At 41.4% G+C, this 17,688-nt stretch overlaps 1 protein-coding gene across 3 annotated transcripts in view; it reads left to right on the forward strand.

The window, feature by feature from the left end:
* Positions 1–17,688, forward strand: part of MRRF (mitochondrial ribosome recycling factor) — a 64,207-nt gene that overhangs the window by 42,468 nt on the left and 4,051 nt on the right. For 2 of the 3 annotated variants that reach the window (XM_054501336.2, XM_054501337.2), the window contains exon 6: positions 11,486–11,645. In XM_054501336.2, coding sequence (XP_054357311.1) covers positions 11,486–11,645 — 160 coding nt within the window. Of the gene's footprint in view, positions 1–11,485; positions 11,646–17,688 lie in introns of those variants that run through there. The other variant, XM_063649924.1, reaches the window with a different exon arrangement.

Raw genomic sequence — 17,688 nt, forward strand, 5'->3', positions numbered from 1 at the left:
TGACTGGCTTCTTTCTATTTGCATAATGTTTTCAAGGTTCTTTCACGTTGTAGCATGTGTCAGTACTTCATTCTTTCTTATTGCCAAATAATATTCTATTATATGGCTATACCACATTTTATATATCAGTTCCTCAGTTGATGGCCATTTGGGTTTTTTCTACTTTGGGGCTGTTAAATGAATACCACTGCTATGAACATTATTGTGCAAGTTTTTTGTGTGAACGTGCTTTTAATTCTCTTGGATATAAACCTAGGAGTGGTTTATGACCAGTTAATTGCTGGGTCATATGGTAACTCCATGTTTAACTTTTTGAGGAACTTCCAAACTTCCACAAGGACTGCACATTTTAAATTCCCACTAGCAATATATGAGGATTTCAGTTTCTCCATTCCTTTGCCAACACTTGTTAGGATTATCATCCTAGAGGCTGTGGAGTGGTATCTTATTATGGTTTTGATTTGCATTTTCCTGATGACTGATGGTGCTAAGCTCTTTTCATGTGCTTGTTGGCCATTTGTATATCTTCTGTAGAAAAATGTCTGTTCAAGTCCTTTGCCCATTTTGTAATTGGATTGTTTGTTCTTGTGTTACGTGATTTCTTTATATATTCTGGATATTAGACTCTTATCAGATACATGGCTTTCATCTTTTTTAATTGCAAAAATAACATACGTTTATCCCAAAAATTCAGATCCTACAGAAGTATAATGAAAAGTTCATTTATTGTTCCCCAGTTGTTCTTCCCAGAAGTAACCATTGTCAGTATATCCTTCCAGATTTCAAAAGATGAATATGCAAACCTAAATAAATATATTTTATATATATATATTTAGTTTACATAAGTGGGATGAAATGTCTACAATACCACAACTTGTTTTTTTCCCCCTTTGACTTAATATCTTGTGTACTTTTTAATTTTATTTTTTTGAGACAGGCTTTTACTTTGTCACTCAGGCTCGAGTACAGTGGCACAATCATAATCAGTGGCCCTAACCTCCTGGGCTCAAGCGATCCTCCCACTCAGCCTCCTGAGTAGCTGGGACTACAGGCACGAGCCACCAAGCCTGGCTAATTTTTAAATTTTTTATAGAGATGAGGTCCCACAGTGTTTCCCAGGTTCCTCTTGAGCTCCTGGGCTCAAGCAATCCTCACCTCGGCTTCCGAAAATTGTGTACCTATTTTCTTTCCTTCTTTTTTTTTTTTTATTATTATTATACTTTAAGTTTTAGGGTACATGTGCACAATGTGCAGGTTAGTTACATATGTATACATGTGCCATGCTGGTGTGCTGCATCCATTAACTCGTCATTTAGCATTAGGTATATCTCCTAATGCTATCCTTCCCCCCTCCCCCCACCCCACAGCAGTCCCCAGAGTGTAATGTTCCCCTTCCTGTGTCCATGTGTTCTCATTGTTCGATTCCCATCTATGAGTGAGAACGTGTGGTGCTTGGTTTTTTGTCCTTGTGATAGTTTACTGAGAATGATGATTTCCAGTTTCATCCATGTCCCCACAAAGGACATGAACTCATCATTTTTTATGGCTGCATAGTATTCCATGGTGTATATATGCCACATTGTCTTAATCCAGTCTATCATTGTTGGACATTTGGGTTGGTTCCAAGTCTTTGCTATTGTGAATAGTTCCGCAATAAACATATGTGTGCATGTGTCTTTATAGCAGCATGATTTATAGTCCTTTGGGTAGATCAATGGAACAGAACAGAGCCCTCAGAAATAACGCTGCATATCTACAACTATCTGATCTTTGACAAACCTGAGAAAAACAAGCAATGGGGAAAAAATTCCCTATTTAATAAATGGTGCCGGAAAAACTGGCTAGCCATATGTAGAAAGCTGAAACTGGATCCCTTCCTTACACCTTATACAAAAATTAACTCAAGATGGATTAAAGACTTAAACGTTAGACCTAAAACCATAAAAACCCTAGAAGAAAACCTAGGCATTACCATTCAGGACATAGGCATGGGCAAAGACTTCATGTGTACGTTTCATGGTGATCGCATTGTTCTTTTGGCTGCCTAGAAATGCCCTTTTGAGATGGATTTAATACAAAGGAGGAAACCAGGGATCCGAAAGTTTAAGTAACTTGCTCATGGTCATAGATTAGTAAGTGAAGGAGCCGTTATTCAAACTTGAATCTGTCTGTTTCCAAAGCCCGGGCTCTTGCCATGTTATCACATTTGCTCCTTGGGCTGCCGATGTGAAACCTACTTCCTTTCAGTTCTGTGGCCTGCCTGTGCTAGCTGCTATATTGCCTTGTGGATCTTGTTACAGAGTAGTGTCTATAGTTTGCACATTCCAGGAAATACTGGTAATACCCTTTTCTACATCACACACACACACACACACACACACACATACACACACACACAACCCCTTTAGGAATATTGAAAGAAAAAAACCCTCAAAGATGAATGCCTCATGACCTGACTTGGGCTGGGGCAGCCACAAACTGCATTTGAGCAACTGCAGCTGCTTCTTTAGCCCTTTTATTCCCACTGCCTGCTTGCCATTGCTGCGTTTGCAGGGTCATTCATTCTCCTGGTTTGTTCCAGTACACTGTTTCTTTCTACTTTCCAGGCCTGGGTAAGCCTTCATGCAGTTTTTGAACACCTGTCTTCTGCTCAGTGTTGCTTCCCACCTGGCCTGTGGCTTTTTAGGAGTGCATCTTGCTATTGCAGGTCCCAAGTGTGTGGAATGGGGCTCCTTCCCAGCGTAGATGTACTGATTGAAACACACAAGGACGTTCAGTCAAGAATCGAAAGTGTAGGATAGGCTGAAGAGCAAGTTGCCACCAACACTTACGCAAAAACTGCACACAAAAGGACAGGCTCCTCTTGTCCCTGCCCCTCCTATCTTCTCCATGCCTTGTATCATGCACCTATTTATGGTACCTAGCAGTTGACTACCATAGATCAGATCACTATTCCATTGCATTCCTCCATAAATTCCCTCTCTTCTTTCTCCTTACTGCTCTTGGACGTGTCGGGGAGTAGCATGAATTATATATCTAAGCCAGTCTTAATGTGAGAGTAGTACTATTATTACCACCACTGGTAAGAATAGTTGCTAGATTTGTCTAGCACCAACAAGAGAGGAAATAGAGCAGAAGGCCTGGAATTTAGGAGTCAGGCTGTACTGGACTCAAATCCTGTGTCTGCCAAGAACTTGTTGTGTGACCTTGGGCAGGTTACTTGATCTGTCTGAACCCCCACTTCCCACTTTTTTTTTTTCCAGACAGGGTCTTGCTTTGTTACCCAGGCTGGGGTGCGGTGGCATGATCATAGCTCACTGCCACCTCAAATTCCTGGGCTCAAGGATCTTCCGGCCTCAGCCTTTCAAGTAGCTGGGAATACAGGCATGCCCCACTATGCCCAGCTAATTTTTTAAAAAACCTTTTGTAACTGGGCACTCTCTCTCACACTTGTAATCCCAGCATCTTGGGATGCTGAGGCAGGTGGATCACCAGAGGTCAGGAGTTCGAGACCAGCCTGGCCAACTGGTGAAACCCCATCTCTACTAAAAATACAAAAATTAGCCTGGTGTGGTGGCACGTGCCTATAGTCCCAGCTACTCAGGAAGCTGAGGCAGGAGAATCACTTGAACCTGGGAGGCAGAGGTTGCAGTGAGCCGAGATTATGCCACTGCACTCCAGTCTGGGAGACAGAGCAAGACTCCATCTCAAAAAAAAAAAAAAAAAAAAAATTGTAGAGATGAGGTCTCACCATGTTGTCCAGGCTGTCCACTTTCTAATCTGTAAAATCCAGGTACTAATACCGCTAATGTCATAGGAATGTTGTGAACATTTACTGAGCTAATGCATGGAGAGTGCATCAGCTCAGAGCTTGATACAGGGAAATGGCTCTGTAACAGTTATCATTATTATTAGTATTGAAGGGGAGCAGATGACACTGGGGTCAGGTGGCTGGGCAAATATAAGTGGGCCTTACCGTGATAATAATGTGGTCTCTCCTTATCTTCTTCTCTTGCTTTATTTTCTTCATACACTTTGTGTCATTTTATCTACTTAATTGTTTACTGTGTCTGTCTCTCTTTCACTAGAATGTGAGTGCTTTGAGAGGAGAGAGGAAGAGCTTTGTCAGTTTTGTTCATTGCTGTATTCCTAGGCCCTCAAACATGCTAGAGCATGTAGTAAGTATGCAATAATGTAATCATTGTTTCTGGAACATTGTGCCAACTGTTGTTCCAGGTGCCATTTATGTATTAGCTAATATACTCGTAACAACTTTCGAGATCAGTATGTTATCTCTATCTTACAGATGAGGTGACTAAGTCACAGAGGAATGGGATTTTTTGTGCCCAGTGTTACACAGTTAATAAGTGAAAGAACAGGCTATCTTTCTCCAGAGCCTGGGCTTGTAGCCACTATGCTGTGTTCTGCCCCAGTAGGAGGAAACATCACAATTACTTTTATTAATAATATTATTGATAACTTAAAATAGTTTATTACCTATATATGCAAAGTTCTTTAGTTGTCTTCTCTCATTTGCTCATAACACTGTGGAAAAATCCTGTACGGCCTCCCTCATCCCCCTGCACTTGACAGTTGAGGAAATAATAGATAATGTTTATTGAGTACATCCCATGTACCAGCACATTTATTAACTTGTTTAATCCTCACAATAATTAAGTTGTTGTAAGAGGGACCGAATGGGAACAGAGGAGAACAGTGAAGTAAATGGTATTATACACATTTGACAGATGGAAAAACTGAGGCAGAGGTGAAATAACTTGCCCAGGGCCACAAAGCTAAAAACTGATAGATCTGGAGCTCAAGCCCCAACAGTCTGACTTCAGAGACTGTTCTCTTAAGTGCTTCACCTGACAACCTTGCATTCAGAGGAAAAATTAAAGTCCGCAGGTACTCAACTTGTAAGTGGCAGAGCTGGAATTGGAAATCAGGTTTGCTTTGACTACCAAACTTGTGCTTTTTCGCATGTATGATGGAGCTGAGGCAAGAGTTATGTCTACTTACCCCAAAACTTGGGTTTCCATCCTTCTGTGGCGACAGAGAAAGAGAAGACAAGTGACTTAAGACCACTCAGCTGGGAATGTGGAGCTGTGACCCCTGACCTTAACCTCCTTTCTCATTTGGTCAGGCTGGGCTGTATTTCAGAATGGTATGTCTGGTTTAACCAGGCATCAGTCACAGAATAGTCCTTTGAAAGCAGGTGCCCAGTTGTGTCCCCAGAGAGAACCAAAATTACTACTGGTGTTAGAAGTCCTTCCAAAATGTATGATTTCCTTGGGCTAAAAGGACACCTACAGAAGATCTAATGTCTTTATGAGACATTAATGTATGTAAAACAGGCTAGTGGGATGAGGCGAGGGTGGTGTCCCTAGAAGCATAGGAAATCTGGCTGGGCTACACAAACAAAAACATTTCCTTCAGGACCGGCAGCCCCAAGGCATGGGGCAGCTCCCACTGGCAAACAGTGAAACAGGCACATGGTGCTGCTGATTTCAGGCCCATGCTCCTGTAGGGGGGGTCCCGGAAGCCCAGGGAGGAGGTGGCAAGGTTTCTGTCAGTGGCAATGTCAGGAATGTATCTTGATAGGCCATTCCTTGAAAGTGCAGCTTCCTTCTCCCTTAGCCTGCTCCGCACAGCTACTGGAGCAGAATTCCTGTCCCCTGCTTTCCCCATTGCCTTCTGCTCTCCTCTGTTCCCGTTCTGTTTCTCTCTGCTCACTATCTGCTCAGTTGCCTAAGCACCAAGTGGCTAAATCCTTTGTGACCATTTTCTCTCTCACCACTCACATCCTATTCTCCCCTGGAGAGAAGTCCTGGAGATTCTGTAGTAAGAATAATTTACTCAGCTATCCTTTGTTGAGCTCTTACAGTGCATACATATTGACAGCACGCCAAGTACTTGTCCCCCATTATTTCATTTGATCCTCCCTTCCACCCTCTTTGTAATATTCTTACTCCCATTTTATGTAGGAGAAAACTGAGTTTGGAGAGGCTGAATAGCATACTCAAAGTTCTGAAGCTAACAAGTGGCAGAGCTGGGATTTCAGCTTAGGTCTTTTTGGCCCTAAACCGTGTCCTTTCTACATTTTAAAGTTGAGTGTCTGTTGCATTACAACTTTTTTGCTGTCATTACCTGAGCTGAGCGTGGCTTCTTCTGATATGCACCTGGTGTATAGCTTTGTACATGTGTTGCATTCTCATTGAAACAATAGGAAGTATCATTTCAGTCAGTGGGATTCTCTGTTGTGTGAGTTAGCAGTGGGGCATGCCCTCTGCTTATTGTTCATAGGAACATGCTCAAGGAATTTTTCAGGAAGGCCCCCATCCAGGATGTTACTGGAAGATCTGCCTGGTGGAGCTTGTACAAACAAAGTATGACCCTGCCAGCTCAGCCAAAACCCCTGCCTTGTGCTAGAGGCTCTCTGACCCTAGCGGAAAAGGCTTCCTCACCCAGCCAAGAAACTGCAACAGGGTGGGTCCTGAGCTCCCCGTCTACCTACCTAAAGGCTCCTGGGCAGACTCTTGCCATGTATTTAGATCTGGTTTGTATATTGCTGTCTACACAACTACAAATCTGATCAAGTTTCTTCTTATTTTAATGTAAAATATTCATTTTTAAAATGTACTGTTTTAGTCTTTTTTTTTTTTTTTTTTTAAAGATGGGGTCAGGCAGGATGCAGTGGCTGATGCCTGTAATCCCAGCACTCTGGGAGGCTGAGGCAGGCAGATCACTTAAGATCAGGAGTTCGTGACCAGCCTGGCCAACATGGCGAAACCCCGTCTCTACTAAAAATACAAAAATTATCCAGGTGTGGTGGCTTGTGACTGTAATCCCAGCTACTCAGGAGGCTGAGGCAGGAGAATCGCTTGAACCCAGGAGGTGGAGGTTGCAGTAAGCCGAGATCACACCACTGCACTCCAGCCTGGGTGACAGAGCAAGACTCCATCTCCAAAAAAAAAAAAAAAGATGGGGTCATGCTGTCTCATCCAGGCTAAAGTGCAGTGCAGTGGCATAATCATGGCTCACTGCAGCCTCAGACTCCTGGGCTCAAGTGATCCTTTCGCCTCAGCCTCCCAAGTAGCTGAGACTACAGGCACATACCATGACGCCTGGCTAATTTTATTGTGTGTTGTAGGGATGGGGTCTCACTGACTTGTCCAGGCTTGTATTTTAGTCATTTTTTAAGTGTACAGTTCAGTGGCATTAAGTATATTCACATTGTTGTGTAAGCAATCTCTAGAATGCTCTTCATCCTGCAAAGCTCTGTACCTATTAAACAACTCCCCACTTCCCTCTTCCCCTAGTCCCTGGTAACCACTATTCTACTTCCCGTCTCTATGAATTTGGCAACTCTTAAGAACTTCATGTAAGTGGAATCATACAATACGTGTCTCTATGAGTCTGGCATACTTCACTTAGCATAATGTTTTTTATGCTAAGTGTTTTTTATGCTAAGGTTCATCCATGTGATAGCATATATCACATTCTCATTTCTTTTTAAGGCTCAATAATATTATATGCATATACCATATTTTGTTTATTGAGCTGTCAGTGGATCTAAGACCTACTATGACATTGAAGGACTTACAAAGCCTTGCTCTTGCCAGCCTCTCCACCCTTCTCTTTTGGGATAGTCTTTGCCTTCTTCTTTCTATGCTCTCACCTTGTTTCCATCCTATAAGAGCTATAGTCTTATGTATGCCATTCCCTCTGGTGAGAATGATCTTCCACTATCCCTGCAACTCTTGTGCAACTTAAATATCACTTAGCCTCAGTATCTCCACATTTAGTTCCTGGGGTCCCACAAAGAAAGGTTGGTCAGACTCCTTTCCCCACTTAATTATTTTTGTAGAACCTCTATATGTCTTTATGGCGCATATTACCACTGTAATTTATTCATTAATTTGCATATGTTTGTGTAATGACTGCCTTCCTTGCCAAATGGTAAACTCCTGTGTATTTAATGCTATCTCCCTTTTTTCTGTCATAATGTCTATAATGTAGGTGCCTAGTAAGTAGTTGTTGAATGAAGCTATAGATTGAATGAATGAATCCTGAAAAGAGAAAATTTCAGGGCTACATGCTGAGAGCGTTTGGATTTTAAAATGTCTGTGAGATGTTAAATTACCAGTGAGATCTCAAAAAGTCATCTTGCCATAGCATAGATCTTTGCTCTGTCATTTCTCTGTTGATTAAAAACTTTCATTATTTGAAGATGCTTCAGGGCTTCCAAAAATGTAACCAACAACAGCAGCAGAGACAGTTTACATTTCCTGAGTGTTTATTCTCTATCAGGCTTTGTACTGGATGCTTCCCATGTATTACCTCATCTAAATCTCACAATAACTCTGAAAGGGAGGTTCTGTTTCATTTGTTTGTTTTTAATTTCTGTTTCCAAATGAGAAGAGCAAGGCTCAGACTGTTTAAATAACTTGCATAGGGTCACTCAGCCTGTAAGTGGCAGGCCCGGAAGTGGGGTCGGATCTGAGTTTTGTAGCCTGGGATAGAGCCCACCCCTCCTCCTCATCAACTGAAGTAGTCTCTTTTTATCTGTTTTGCAAATGGGGCCTTTGCCTCAGTTTTCTTTAGAGCCAGGGGTTTGTGGCTAAAGAAGAATTTGAAAACTCCAGGCCTGTAGAGTATATTTGACTGGGATGTACCCTTTTCAGCTTCATGCTGTCCCTCCACTACATCTCCCACCGTGCTTCCCAAAATGCACTTTGCATTCTTCTGCAGCTAACAAGTTACTGTGCATCCATAAGGCAGTTTCCAAATCTCAAGATAGAAGTGTTGTGTTTTCTGTATGCTCCTTCCACAGTAGATACTAGCAACAGTCATCCTCTTTCTAAGTAGTGGCTGACAAGTTTGTCTCCACCACTAGTCTGAGCCTCTGGAAAAGATGGGCCAGGTCTGCCTCTTCTGGAGCTCCTTGGTCTGGCCCAAGAACTGGCACAGAGGGTAGGAGGCTCAGCCAGTGCTTAATGGGTGAATGCACATCAACTTAAAGTGGGTACTCAGAACTAACCAGCTGAGTTCAGAAGCCTGGAATACAAACTCTAATGTATACTCACAGAACCCCAGGAATGCAAGGTGGAGATGATCAGATGTATTAATCACATTTGGAAAAGAATGAAAATATTTCCATAATAAAATATGTTTATTTTCTAAAACAGATATGCCCTCATTGTTTCATGAGGAAGTAATTAAACATGTTTGATTAAAACATTCATAAACATTATCATTTATTCAAAGCTACTATATATGCTGCTCTCTTTATTGGTACTTTATCTGTTGTGTCTGCTTCTCCTAATCCTCCTGTAAGGTGTCTTTTTAAATCTTCATTTTAGAGATAAGGAAACTGAGGCTCACAGAGATTAAGTAACTTGCCCAAGGATAGTCAACTTCTGAGCAATAGATACAGGTATGAACCTAGTCTGTCTGACTTCAAAACCCGTGCCTTGCCATCACCCTAACTGCTTCTGATCTTGTATTTTAGATACTTTTCAGCTCAGTACCCTGAACCAGCACACACATGCCCTTCTCCCCCTCAGCCCTCCCTGTGTCCAGCATGGTTTGTCTTCCTCCCGCCCTTTCCCCCTTCTTACTGCACTCCACTCTCCATTTCCATGTAGTATCTTTTTGATTATTGCCTCTTTGCATCCTGAAATGGAAATATTTTTGACAATGTCAGTGATTGGACACTATTACATGTGGAAACTGGTGTTAATAGTGTGGTAATGTCACATTTGCATTAATAAATACAAAATAATACATTTTATTAAGGCCAAATTACCTGTATTATGATTTTGTTTTCTTTCTATAGCCTTTAATTCTTAAGTTTTTTTGAGTCTCATTTTATATTTTTTAAATGTATGTTTTTTCCTCCATTTAAAATATAACACTGTAGTGAAAAGTTGATCAGATAATTTTTTTTTCTTTTATTAAGCATTTTCTAAACAGTGAGATACCTATTTGAAATTATGTGAAATGCAATATTGAAATACTTCAGTATGTTCTTTTTGGAGAAGTTTATGAGGTTTCTTAAAGACTTAGACTCATTTATTTTCTGCCCCTCTTAGTATTTCAGCAGGATTAAGTTCTTTGAATCAGTGGATCAAGTTTTAATTTTCCTGTTCCTTCCTTATACTGACATATGCTTTGGCAGAACAAAAAAGAGACCTAAACATGTCAGCATGATTTTTGTTCAATGAATTAAAAACCATAAAAGTAACAAGATCTGATCCAAATCCCTAAACTCCTGACATGGTGGTTTTGTCCTTTTCAGTCCCAAGCTTCATATTACTGACTTTGAAGAGCTTTCTGCCTGGAAGCAGAAGTAATGGCAGCAGTGCGTGATTTACTTGAAATAGATTACAAGAGTAAAAAGAATACAGGCCAGAAAGATCGGGGTTTGAATCCCAGTTCTCTCACTCATGCTCATGGGCAAGTCACTTAACATCTGTGAGCCTGTTTCCTCATTTGAAGAGTTGTGAGGATTCAATGAAGTAACATACTTAAAGTACTCACGTGGCATAGAAGGGTTTAATAATAGTAGTAATTAGACTCATTGTTATTTTGAGAATACCTTCAAATAGCTGAATCCAAAAGGATTTACATAAATATAACTGTTCACTTCAGAGCTTATTCTTTCTCAAAATTCTTTAATTTTTTTCTCAGCAGAGAAAATATAAGGTAGATGTTACTAAATCTTTAACAGCTGCTCATCACTATTCCACACTGAACATGTACCCAGAACTTGGGATTGTCCTTCCTTGAGCAAGAACCGTGTTGATTTGAGAGTAAGGAAGCATAAGCATGTCCATTTCAAGACCCAGGGGGCAGAGGAATGCTGTCATACTAAGACCATTGGCTTTTGTGACAGGCCAGCTTGGGTTTGACTGGGTCTGACTTTGTGTAAGGTACCAAATTTCTTTGGGCCTCATTTTCTTCATCTGTAAAACATGGTTTGTGACCTTGCAAGACTCTCTGTGATATGGCTTCCCAGCCTGTTTTCTTGTCACTCCTTTCTTTGTTATCAGTGCTCCAGCCAATTCCTTAAATGAAGCATGGGCTCTTGGTGGTTTTGTCCTTTTCAGTCCCAAGCTTCATATTACTGACTGTGAAGAGCTTTCTGCCTGGAAGCAGAAGTAACGGCAGCAGTGCATGATTTACTTGAAATAGATTAGAAGAGTAGCAGAAAGAATACAGGCCAGAAATATTGGGATTTGAATCCCAGTTCTGTCACTGGGAAGTTTGGTACCTTATACAAAGTCAAACCCAGTTTGCCCATGTTTGGGCACCTTAAAGCCTTTATACATGCGTTTTCCTCCTCCTGGAAATTCCAGGAGTTCAGCCCACAGAGAGGAAAGTTACAAACTGCTGAACTGGTTGACAGAGTGATGTTAAATTCTTGGCCAGCAGTTAATGTATAGAATGATTTTGTTGAATGTCTTTTGTCTTTTATCAGAGTAACCAGAGAGCACAGAGAAATGCTGGTGAAACTGGCCAAACAGAACACCAACAAGGCCAAAGACTCTTTACGGAAGGTTCGCACCAACTCAATGAACAAGCTGAAGAAATCCAAGGATACAGTCTCGGAGGACACCATTAGGCTAATAGAGAAACAGGTACTATTGCCAACAATGTAGTAGTGTCTATGTATTCAGCACAAGGAATCATTTGTTCATGTTTGAGGTGAGGACAGTTAAAACAGAATACCTCTGATCTTTCATTCACGTTATCAACATTGTCTGAGTCTCTGTTCTGGGCCTAGCCTAATGCCAGATTCAGAGGGATCCATAGAGGAGGATAAGACACTTGTATTGTGTACCAGGTTTTGTGCTGAACACTTTATATTACTTCATTTACCCTCATCACTACAAAACTATGAGGTAGGTAGTAAGGAAACTGAGATTCAGGCAAGTTAAATAACTTGCCCGAAATCACGCTGCTGGAAATTGGTAGAAATCGGATCCATACTTAGGCAGACTGATTTCAGAGCCTCTATGCTAATGCTGTCCTGTCTGGTTTTCTGGTTGCTGAGAATTGAGCACTTAGTGTTCTCAGTGTGCTGAGTAGTGGCACTTGAATAAGTCTTAAGCTACTGGAGTAAAATAGTGAGAGACAAGGGGGAAAAGTGTAACCATATGTACAAAGGTATGGTGATATAAAAACAATATTCAGTTAAGATCATTGGGGTTTGAACGTAGGATAAGACTAGGGAATGAATAAAGAAAACAGAGTGGCTACATAATAGAAGGAAGGTCTCGTATACCAGGTTTAGGAGTTTGAATGTTAACATGTACAGACTTTCCCGCATTGGCTGTGCATCTATATTAGTCATGTATGGCCACAATAATGGTACATAACTACCCCAAAACTCAGTGATCGACAATATCAAAGCATTATTTCTTGTTCTCATTTCCATGGGCGAGCTGGGGTGTAGCTATTCTAGGCTGGGCTCAGTGGGCTTGGCTCCAGATCTTGGATTGGGTTCACATCTGCTTTATATATCTCTCAATCTTCCGAAGCCAACAGGTTTCCTAGGGCCTCTTTTCATGGTAACAGCAGATGCCAAGATCATAAGCCCAACCACTCAAGTACATTTTAAACACCTGCTCTTGTCACATTTGATTGGCCAAAGCAAGTCACATGGGCCAAGCTCAATATCTTTGGTACAAGGAAATATATATATTTATGGAGGTCTGGGGAAAGAAGTGAATATTTGCCGAACAGCATCTAATCTACCAGAGTACCTTAATCACTTGGGTAGCTTATAAAAATCCAGGTATCTGGGGCCTCATTTCCAGAGATTGAGTCAATGAATCTGGGACAGAGCCAGGAATCTGTATTTTAAATCCTTCTCAGGTGATTCTCATACAGTGACATGCTTAAAAGATTTTTTTTAGATGATGGAGAGAGCACATCTATGTTTATGAAAGATGACTATGGTGGCCAGGTAGAAAACAGATTGTAGGGGGCAAGACTGGAGGCAGGGAGATAGGGATGCTGCTGCAGAAATCCAACCAGGAAGTGATGGTGGCCTGAACCTGAGTGGCACCTATGGAAAGATGTGGAGATAGAATTAGTAATGTTCAATGTAATATAAAGGGTTTGATAGGCCTTAAAGCCTCCTCATCCACAATAAAGCATTGTTTTAGGGAGATTGAACAGGCGTGTGGGCTGGATAGGGAGTGAAGAGAGAAGCGAGAAGCAAGGGACCCCTGGAGAAGTTCATAAATTGACTAGCTGCTCCCCTTCTCCTCCACCAGCAGTTAAAATGCTAGTTTTACTAACATTTTACTGGTAGGACAGCCACAACAGTCACCTGGGGGGGAATTTTAGGTGGCTTCCTGGGCCCTGCTCCTGCATTTTCTGATACATTTTCTGATACAGTAGCTCTGCCTAGGAATGTACATTTTTATTTTACTTACTTTTATTAATTCATTTTTCTTGAGATGGGGTCTCACTGTGTTGCCCAGGCTGGTCTTGGGCTCCTGGGCTCAAGCAGTCCTCCTGTAGCTGGGATAACAGGTGCGCCCAGCTGGAATGTGTAGTTTTAAAAAGCTCTCAGGTAATTCTGTAAAAGCACACATAGAAGATAATGACCTAGAAGCCTTGTAATGTACCTGTGTAATGATACTAGAGTTAGAAAAAGATTGTTCTGCACTTGATGTCCTATGACCTTGGGGAAGTTGCTTGATTCTTTGGAGTCTGTTTTCTGTAAAAAGGGATTGGTAATTTCTGCCTTGCATGGTTTCCTTGGTATGCTAGAAAGCACCATTAGTGTACCTGACACCCAAACCCTCAAAACTCCCCTCTTGCCATCTCTCTGCCCTCCTCCTTCCCTGTATCAGCTAAAAGAGGAGGTTCAGAGATTAGGCGGGCCTTTCCTGAGCACTGACCAGGCCTCATTAATAGTCTGGGCCCTGGCTCCAGCTGGGTCAGCTCCTTGTCTTTCTCCTACGGGATTTCTTCACTGCTTTGCCTTGTCATTGCTTCTTGGTGGTAAGCCTATGGACCTTCAGGGCCTGCCAGGCACTAGTCACTCAGCAAGCCAGGACATCTGCCTCAGGGACCAGAGCCCACAACTCCTGAAAGAGGAAGAATGATCAGATAGCAAGCATTCTTGATAAAACTCTCTTGACAAAGACCTTGCTGGAAGCCTTCACTCATTAGCACTGGCTTTTCGCCATCCTCTTCAGATTAGATTTTTTTTTTTTAGTGCTTCTTACTGTGATTTTTTTAAGTGAAAATAGCTGTATTCGTTTTGCTGCTAAAACAACGAAGAAAGTAATTGAAATCTCAGCACTCAGATGACTGTTGTTAACATTTTAGTGTAGAACTTCAAGTTATCTCTTGAAACAAGAAAAAGTATCGTACTATTTATATGATATGATATATCATAGATGTCTTTCTAAAAATATTATTATTTAAATGTTTATTCTTTTTTGTTGTTGTTGTTGCCCAGGCTGAAGTGCAGTGGCGCAATCTCGGCTCACTGCAACCTCTACCTCCTGGGTTCAAGCGATTCTCCTGCCTCAGCCTCCCGAGTAGCTGGGATTACAGGCACGTGCCACCATGCCCTGCTAATTTTTTTATTTTTAGTAGAGATGGGGTTTCACCATGTTTGCCAGGCTGGTCTTGAACTCCTGACCTCAGATGATCTGCCCACCTTAGCCCCCCAAAGTGCTGGGATTACGGGCATGAGTGCCCAGCTAAATGTTTATTCTTAACCAGGATTGTTAATAACTTAATTTACTGTCATAAAGTTAAAAGTTTGGAACAGTAGAGAGCCTTATATACACTTCATGGTGTTCTTTCTACTGTCAGAAGGCCCCAGACTGGAATTTTTGGTGTGTGTGTACGTGTGCGTGCATGTTTTAAAGATATAAAACAAGGTTATGGCTGATTGTTGCTTCATCAGTTTTAAAATTTTGTTTACTTTTGTTCCTTATTGTCAAAGCAATATATGTTCATTGGAGAAAATGTGGAGTACAGAAGACTGCTTAAAACAATGGGAGAAAGTACATCCTCCCCTCCCACATTGGAGAGGCAACCACTCTTTAACATTTTGGAATATTTCTTTTTTCCTTTTTTTTAAAAAAAAAAAAACTACATAGTTTTAAACATGATTGATAACATATAGTATATATACAATTTTGTATTCAGCTTTTTATTTTCTATTTGACCTCAAAGGCATTAGCATTTTTCATGTCTTGAAAAACTCTTTGTAAAACTCTTTCTGATGGCTGCTAAATAGTTGGTGGTGTGATGTTCACTTTCATAAGCCCTCTTTTTGGACATTTGAGTTTGTTGAAACTTTTTTGTTATAAGGTTGCAGTGAATATATATATATATAAATCTCTGTTGAGATGATTTCCTTAGAATAGACTGAAACGTCCCAAGTGTGGAATTACTGTACAGAGGGATTGCATATTTTTTATAAGATTCTTGGTACATACTACTATGTTTTTAGAATACATATGTATTTAATTTGCCTTTTATAACCCCTAACACTTGAACCTAGAATTTTTTATCTGAGCTGAAAATGTTGCTTATCTGGGAACTGTTGCTTTTACTTTCACACTCTACAGAAAAGATTGTTATTCTTTGTATAAATCCTTACGACCTTTCTAGAGGATAATATATACTAAAATCCATACATTTCTGATTTAGTGACTTAGGAATTTGCCCAAAATAAATAATCAAGAGCCTTATTTATAGGAATGTTCATTGATATATATAATAGTAGAAAACTGGAAACTGTCTATAAATTTCTGACTGTGGGAAGTAAATTGTTTTACATTCATTAGAATCTACATAGAAAGTTATAAAAATATTTTATAGACATGGTAAATTTTTTTGGAATTTGCTTTTAAAAGGTAGATTATACAGCAGTTTGATTTTAGTTTTATAAAGAAAAGTCACATGTACATGGGGTCGGCAGCTTATACATGTCAAAATATTAAAGGTGGTCATTTCAGATGATGGGATTATAAACAATTTGGATTTTATTTTGAGTGAGATTATCTTTTTTAATTTTTCAAAAATCTTTTGAGGTCAGATTTTTTAAAGCTTTATTATAAAAATGCTTCTTCAATTTTTGGTGTATAAGAATGAAATGATAGGCCGGGCGCAGTGGCTCACGCTTATAATCCCAGCACTTTGGGAGGTCCAGGCAGGTGGTTCACAAAGTCAGGAGATCGAGACCATCCTGGCTAACACGGTGAAAGCCTGTCTCTACTAAAAACATAAAAAATTAGCCGGGCATGGTGGTGGGCGCCCGTAGTCCCAGCTACTCGGGAGGCTGAGGCAGGAGAATCGCTTGAACCCGGGAGGCAGAGCTTGCAGTGAGCCGAAATCGCACCACTACATTCCAGCCTGGGCGACAGAGCGAGACTCCATCTCAAAAAAAATAAATAAATAAAAATAAGAATGAAATGATTCATTTGTAGGTTCTATCCCTATAGTCATATTTGACCCCCAGATTTCCTGAACTGTCCCCCCCCCCCGCTACTTCCCAACCCCTATTCCAGGCAAGCTGTGCTGAAGAAGGACCGAGGTCTTCCCGCTCAGGACTCTGACATCTGCCAGCCTGCTGTTTCACCTTTGCTTTGGTTTGCTGTAAATGGGCCTGCTGAACATTAAAGCACTTGGCAGAAACCACCAGTAAATCTGGCCAAGATCCTTTCACTGCTGCCTTTCCCTGAGAAACAGTGCTGCTCTGAAATGAGCAAAGCTGGGTGCTAGCAGAGCTAAAGGAGGGAAAGGCTCCTGGCAGACGGGTGGAAGGCAGGGAGGCTGGTCCAGGCAAGGCAGCGGGTGTTTTGAGCTAGGCCTCAGGAAGGATGGCTGGTAGGCGGGCCTGCCCCAGGAGTGTACTCTGTGCTCCTGCCATTCCCCTTCTCTGTCCCTGCCTTTCATTTTCCTGAATTTGTAAGTAGCAAATGTGATGATGATAATGATGATGACGATGTTACAATCTCTGAGGCGGGGTATTATGTTTGCAAGGGTTCTTGCTTTGGAGTGAGACAGACCTAGATTAAAATCCTGGCTGTTTTACTTCTTAGCTGTTAATGTCAGCAAATGGTGTCACCTTTTTGAGCCTCTGTTTCTTCATCCATAAAGTGGGAGCACAGGATTGATATGAGGACCAAATGATGCTACATACTTAAAAGTGGCTAGTATGGTGGCTGGTCCTCAATAATTGTTCGCCCTATTTCTTTATCCTTCTCTTCTCCCCAGTCTTGTGACTTTAAATGTAGAACTTGGATTGACAGTTAATGTCCCTAACACAGCCTGTCTGAAATGAGGCAGGACTAGGCCAGGTGCTGTGGGACCCCTCCAAAATGGAATAAGAGCCTCAAACTGGCCATTAAGGTAGGTGAGTTCTTGGCTCAGCCACACTGCTGAATTTCTTTCTTTTTTTTTTTTTGTTTTGAGACAGAGCCTGGCTCTGTCCCCAAGGCTGGAGTGCAGTGGCGCAGTCTTGGCTCACTGCAAGCTCTGCCTCCTGGGTTCACGCTGTTCTCCTGCCCCAGCCTCCCCAGTAGCTGGGACTACAGGCTCCTGCCACCATACCCGGCTAATTTTTTGTATTTTTAGTAGAGACGAGGTTTCACCGTGTTAGCCAGGTTGGTCTCGATCTCCTGACCCCGTGATCCGCCC

Source organism: Pongo pygmaeus, chromosome 13, assembly GCF_028885625.2.
Source record: "Pongo pygmaeus isolate AG05252 chromosome 13, NHGRI_mPonPyg2-v2.0_pri, whole genome shotgun sequence".
Classification (NCBI taxonomy): Eukaryota; Metazoa; Chordata; class Mammalia; order Primates; family Hominidae; genus Pongo; species Pongo pygmaeus.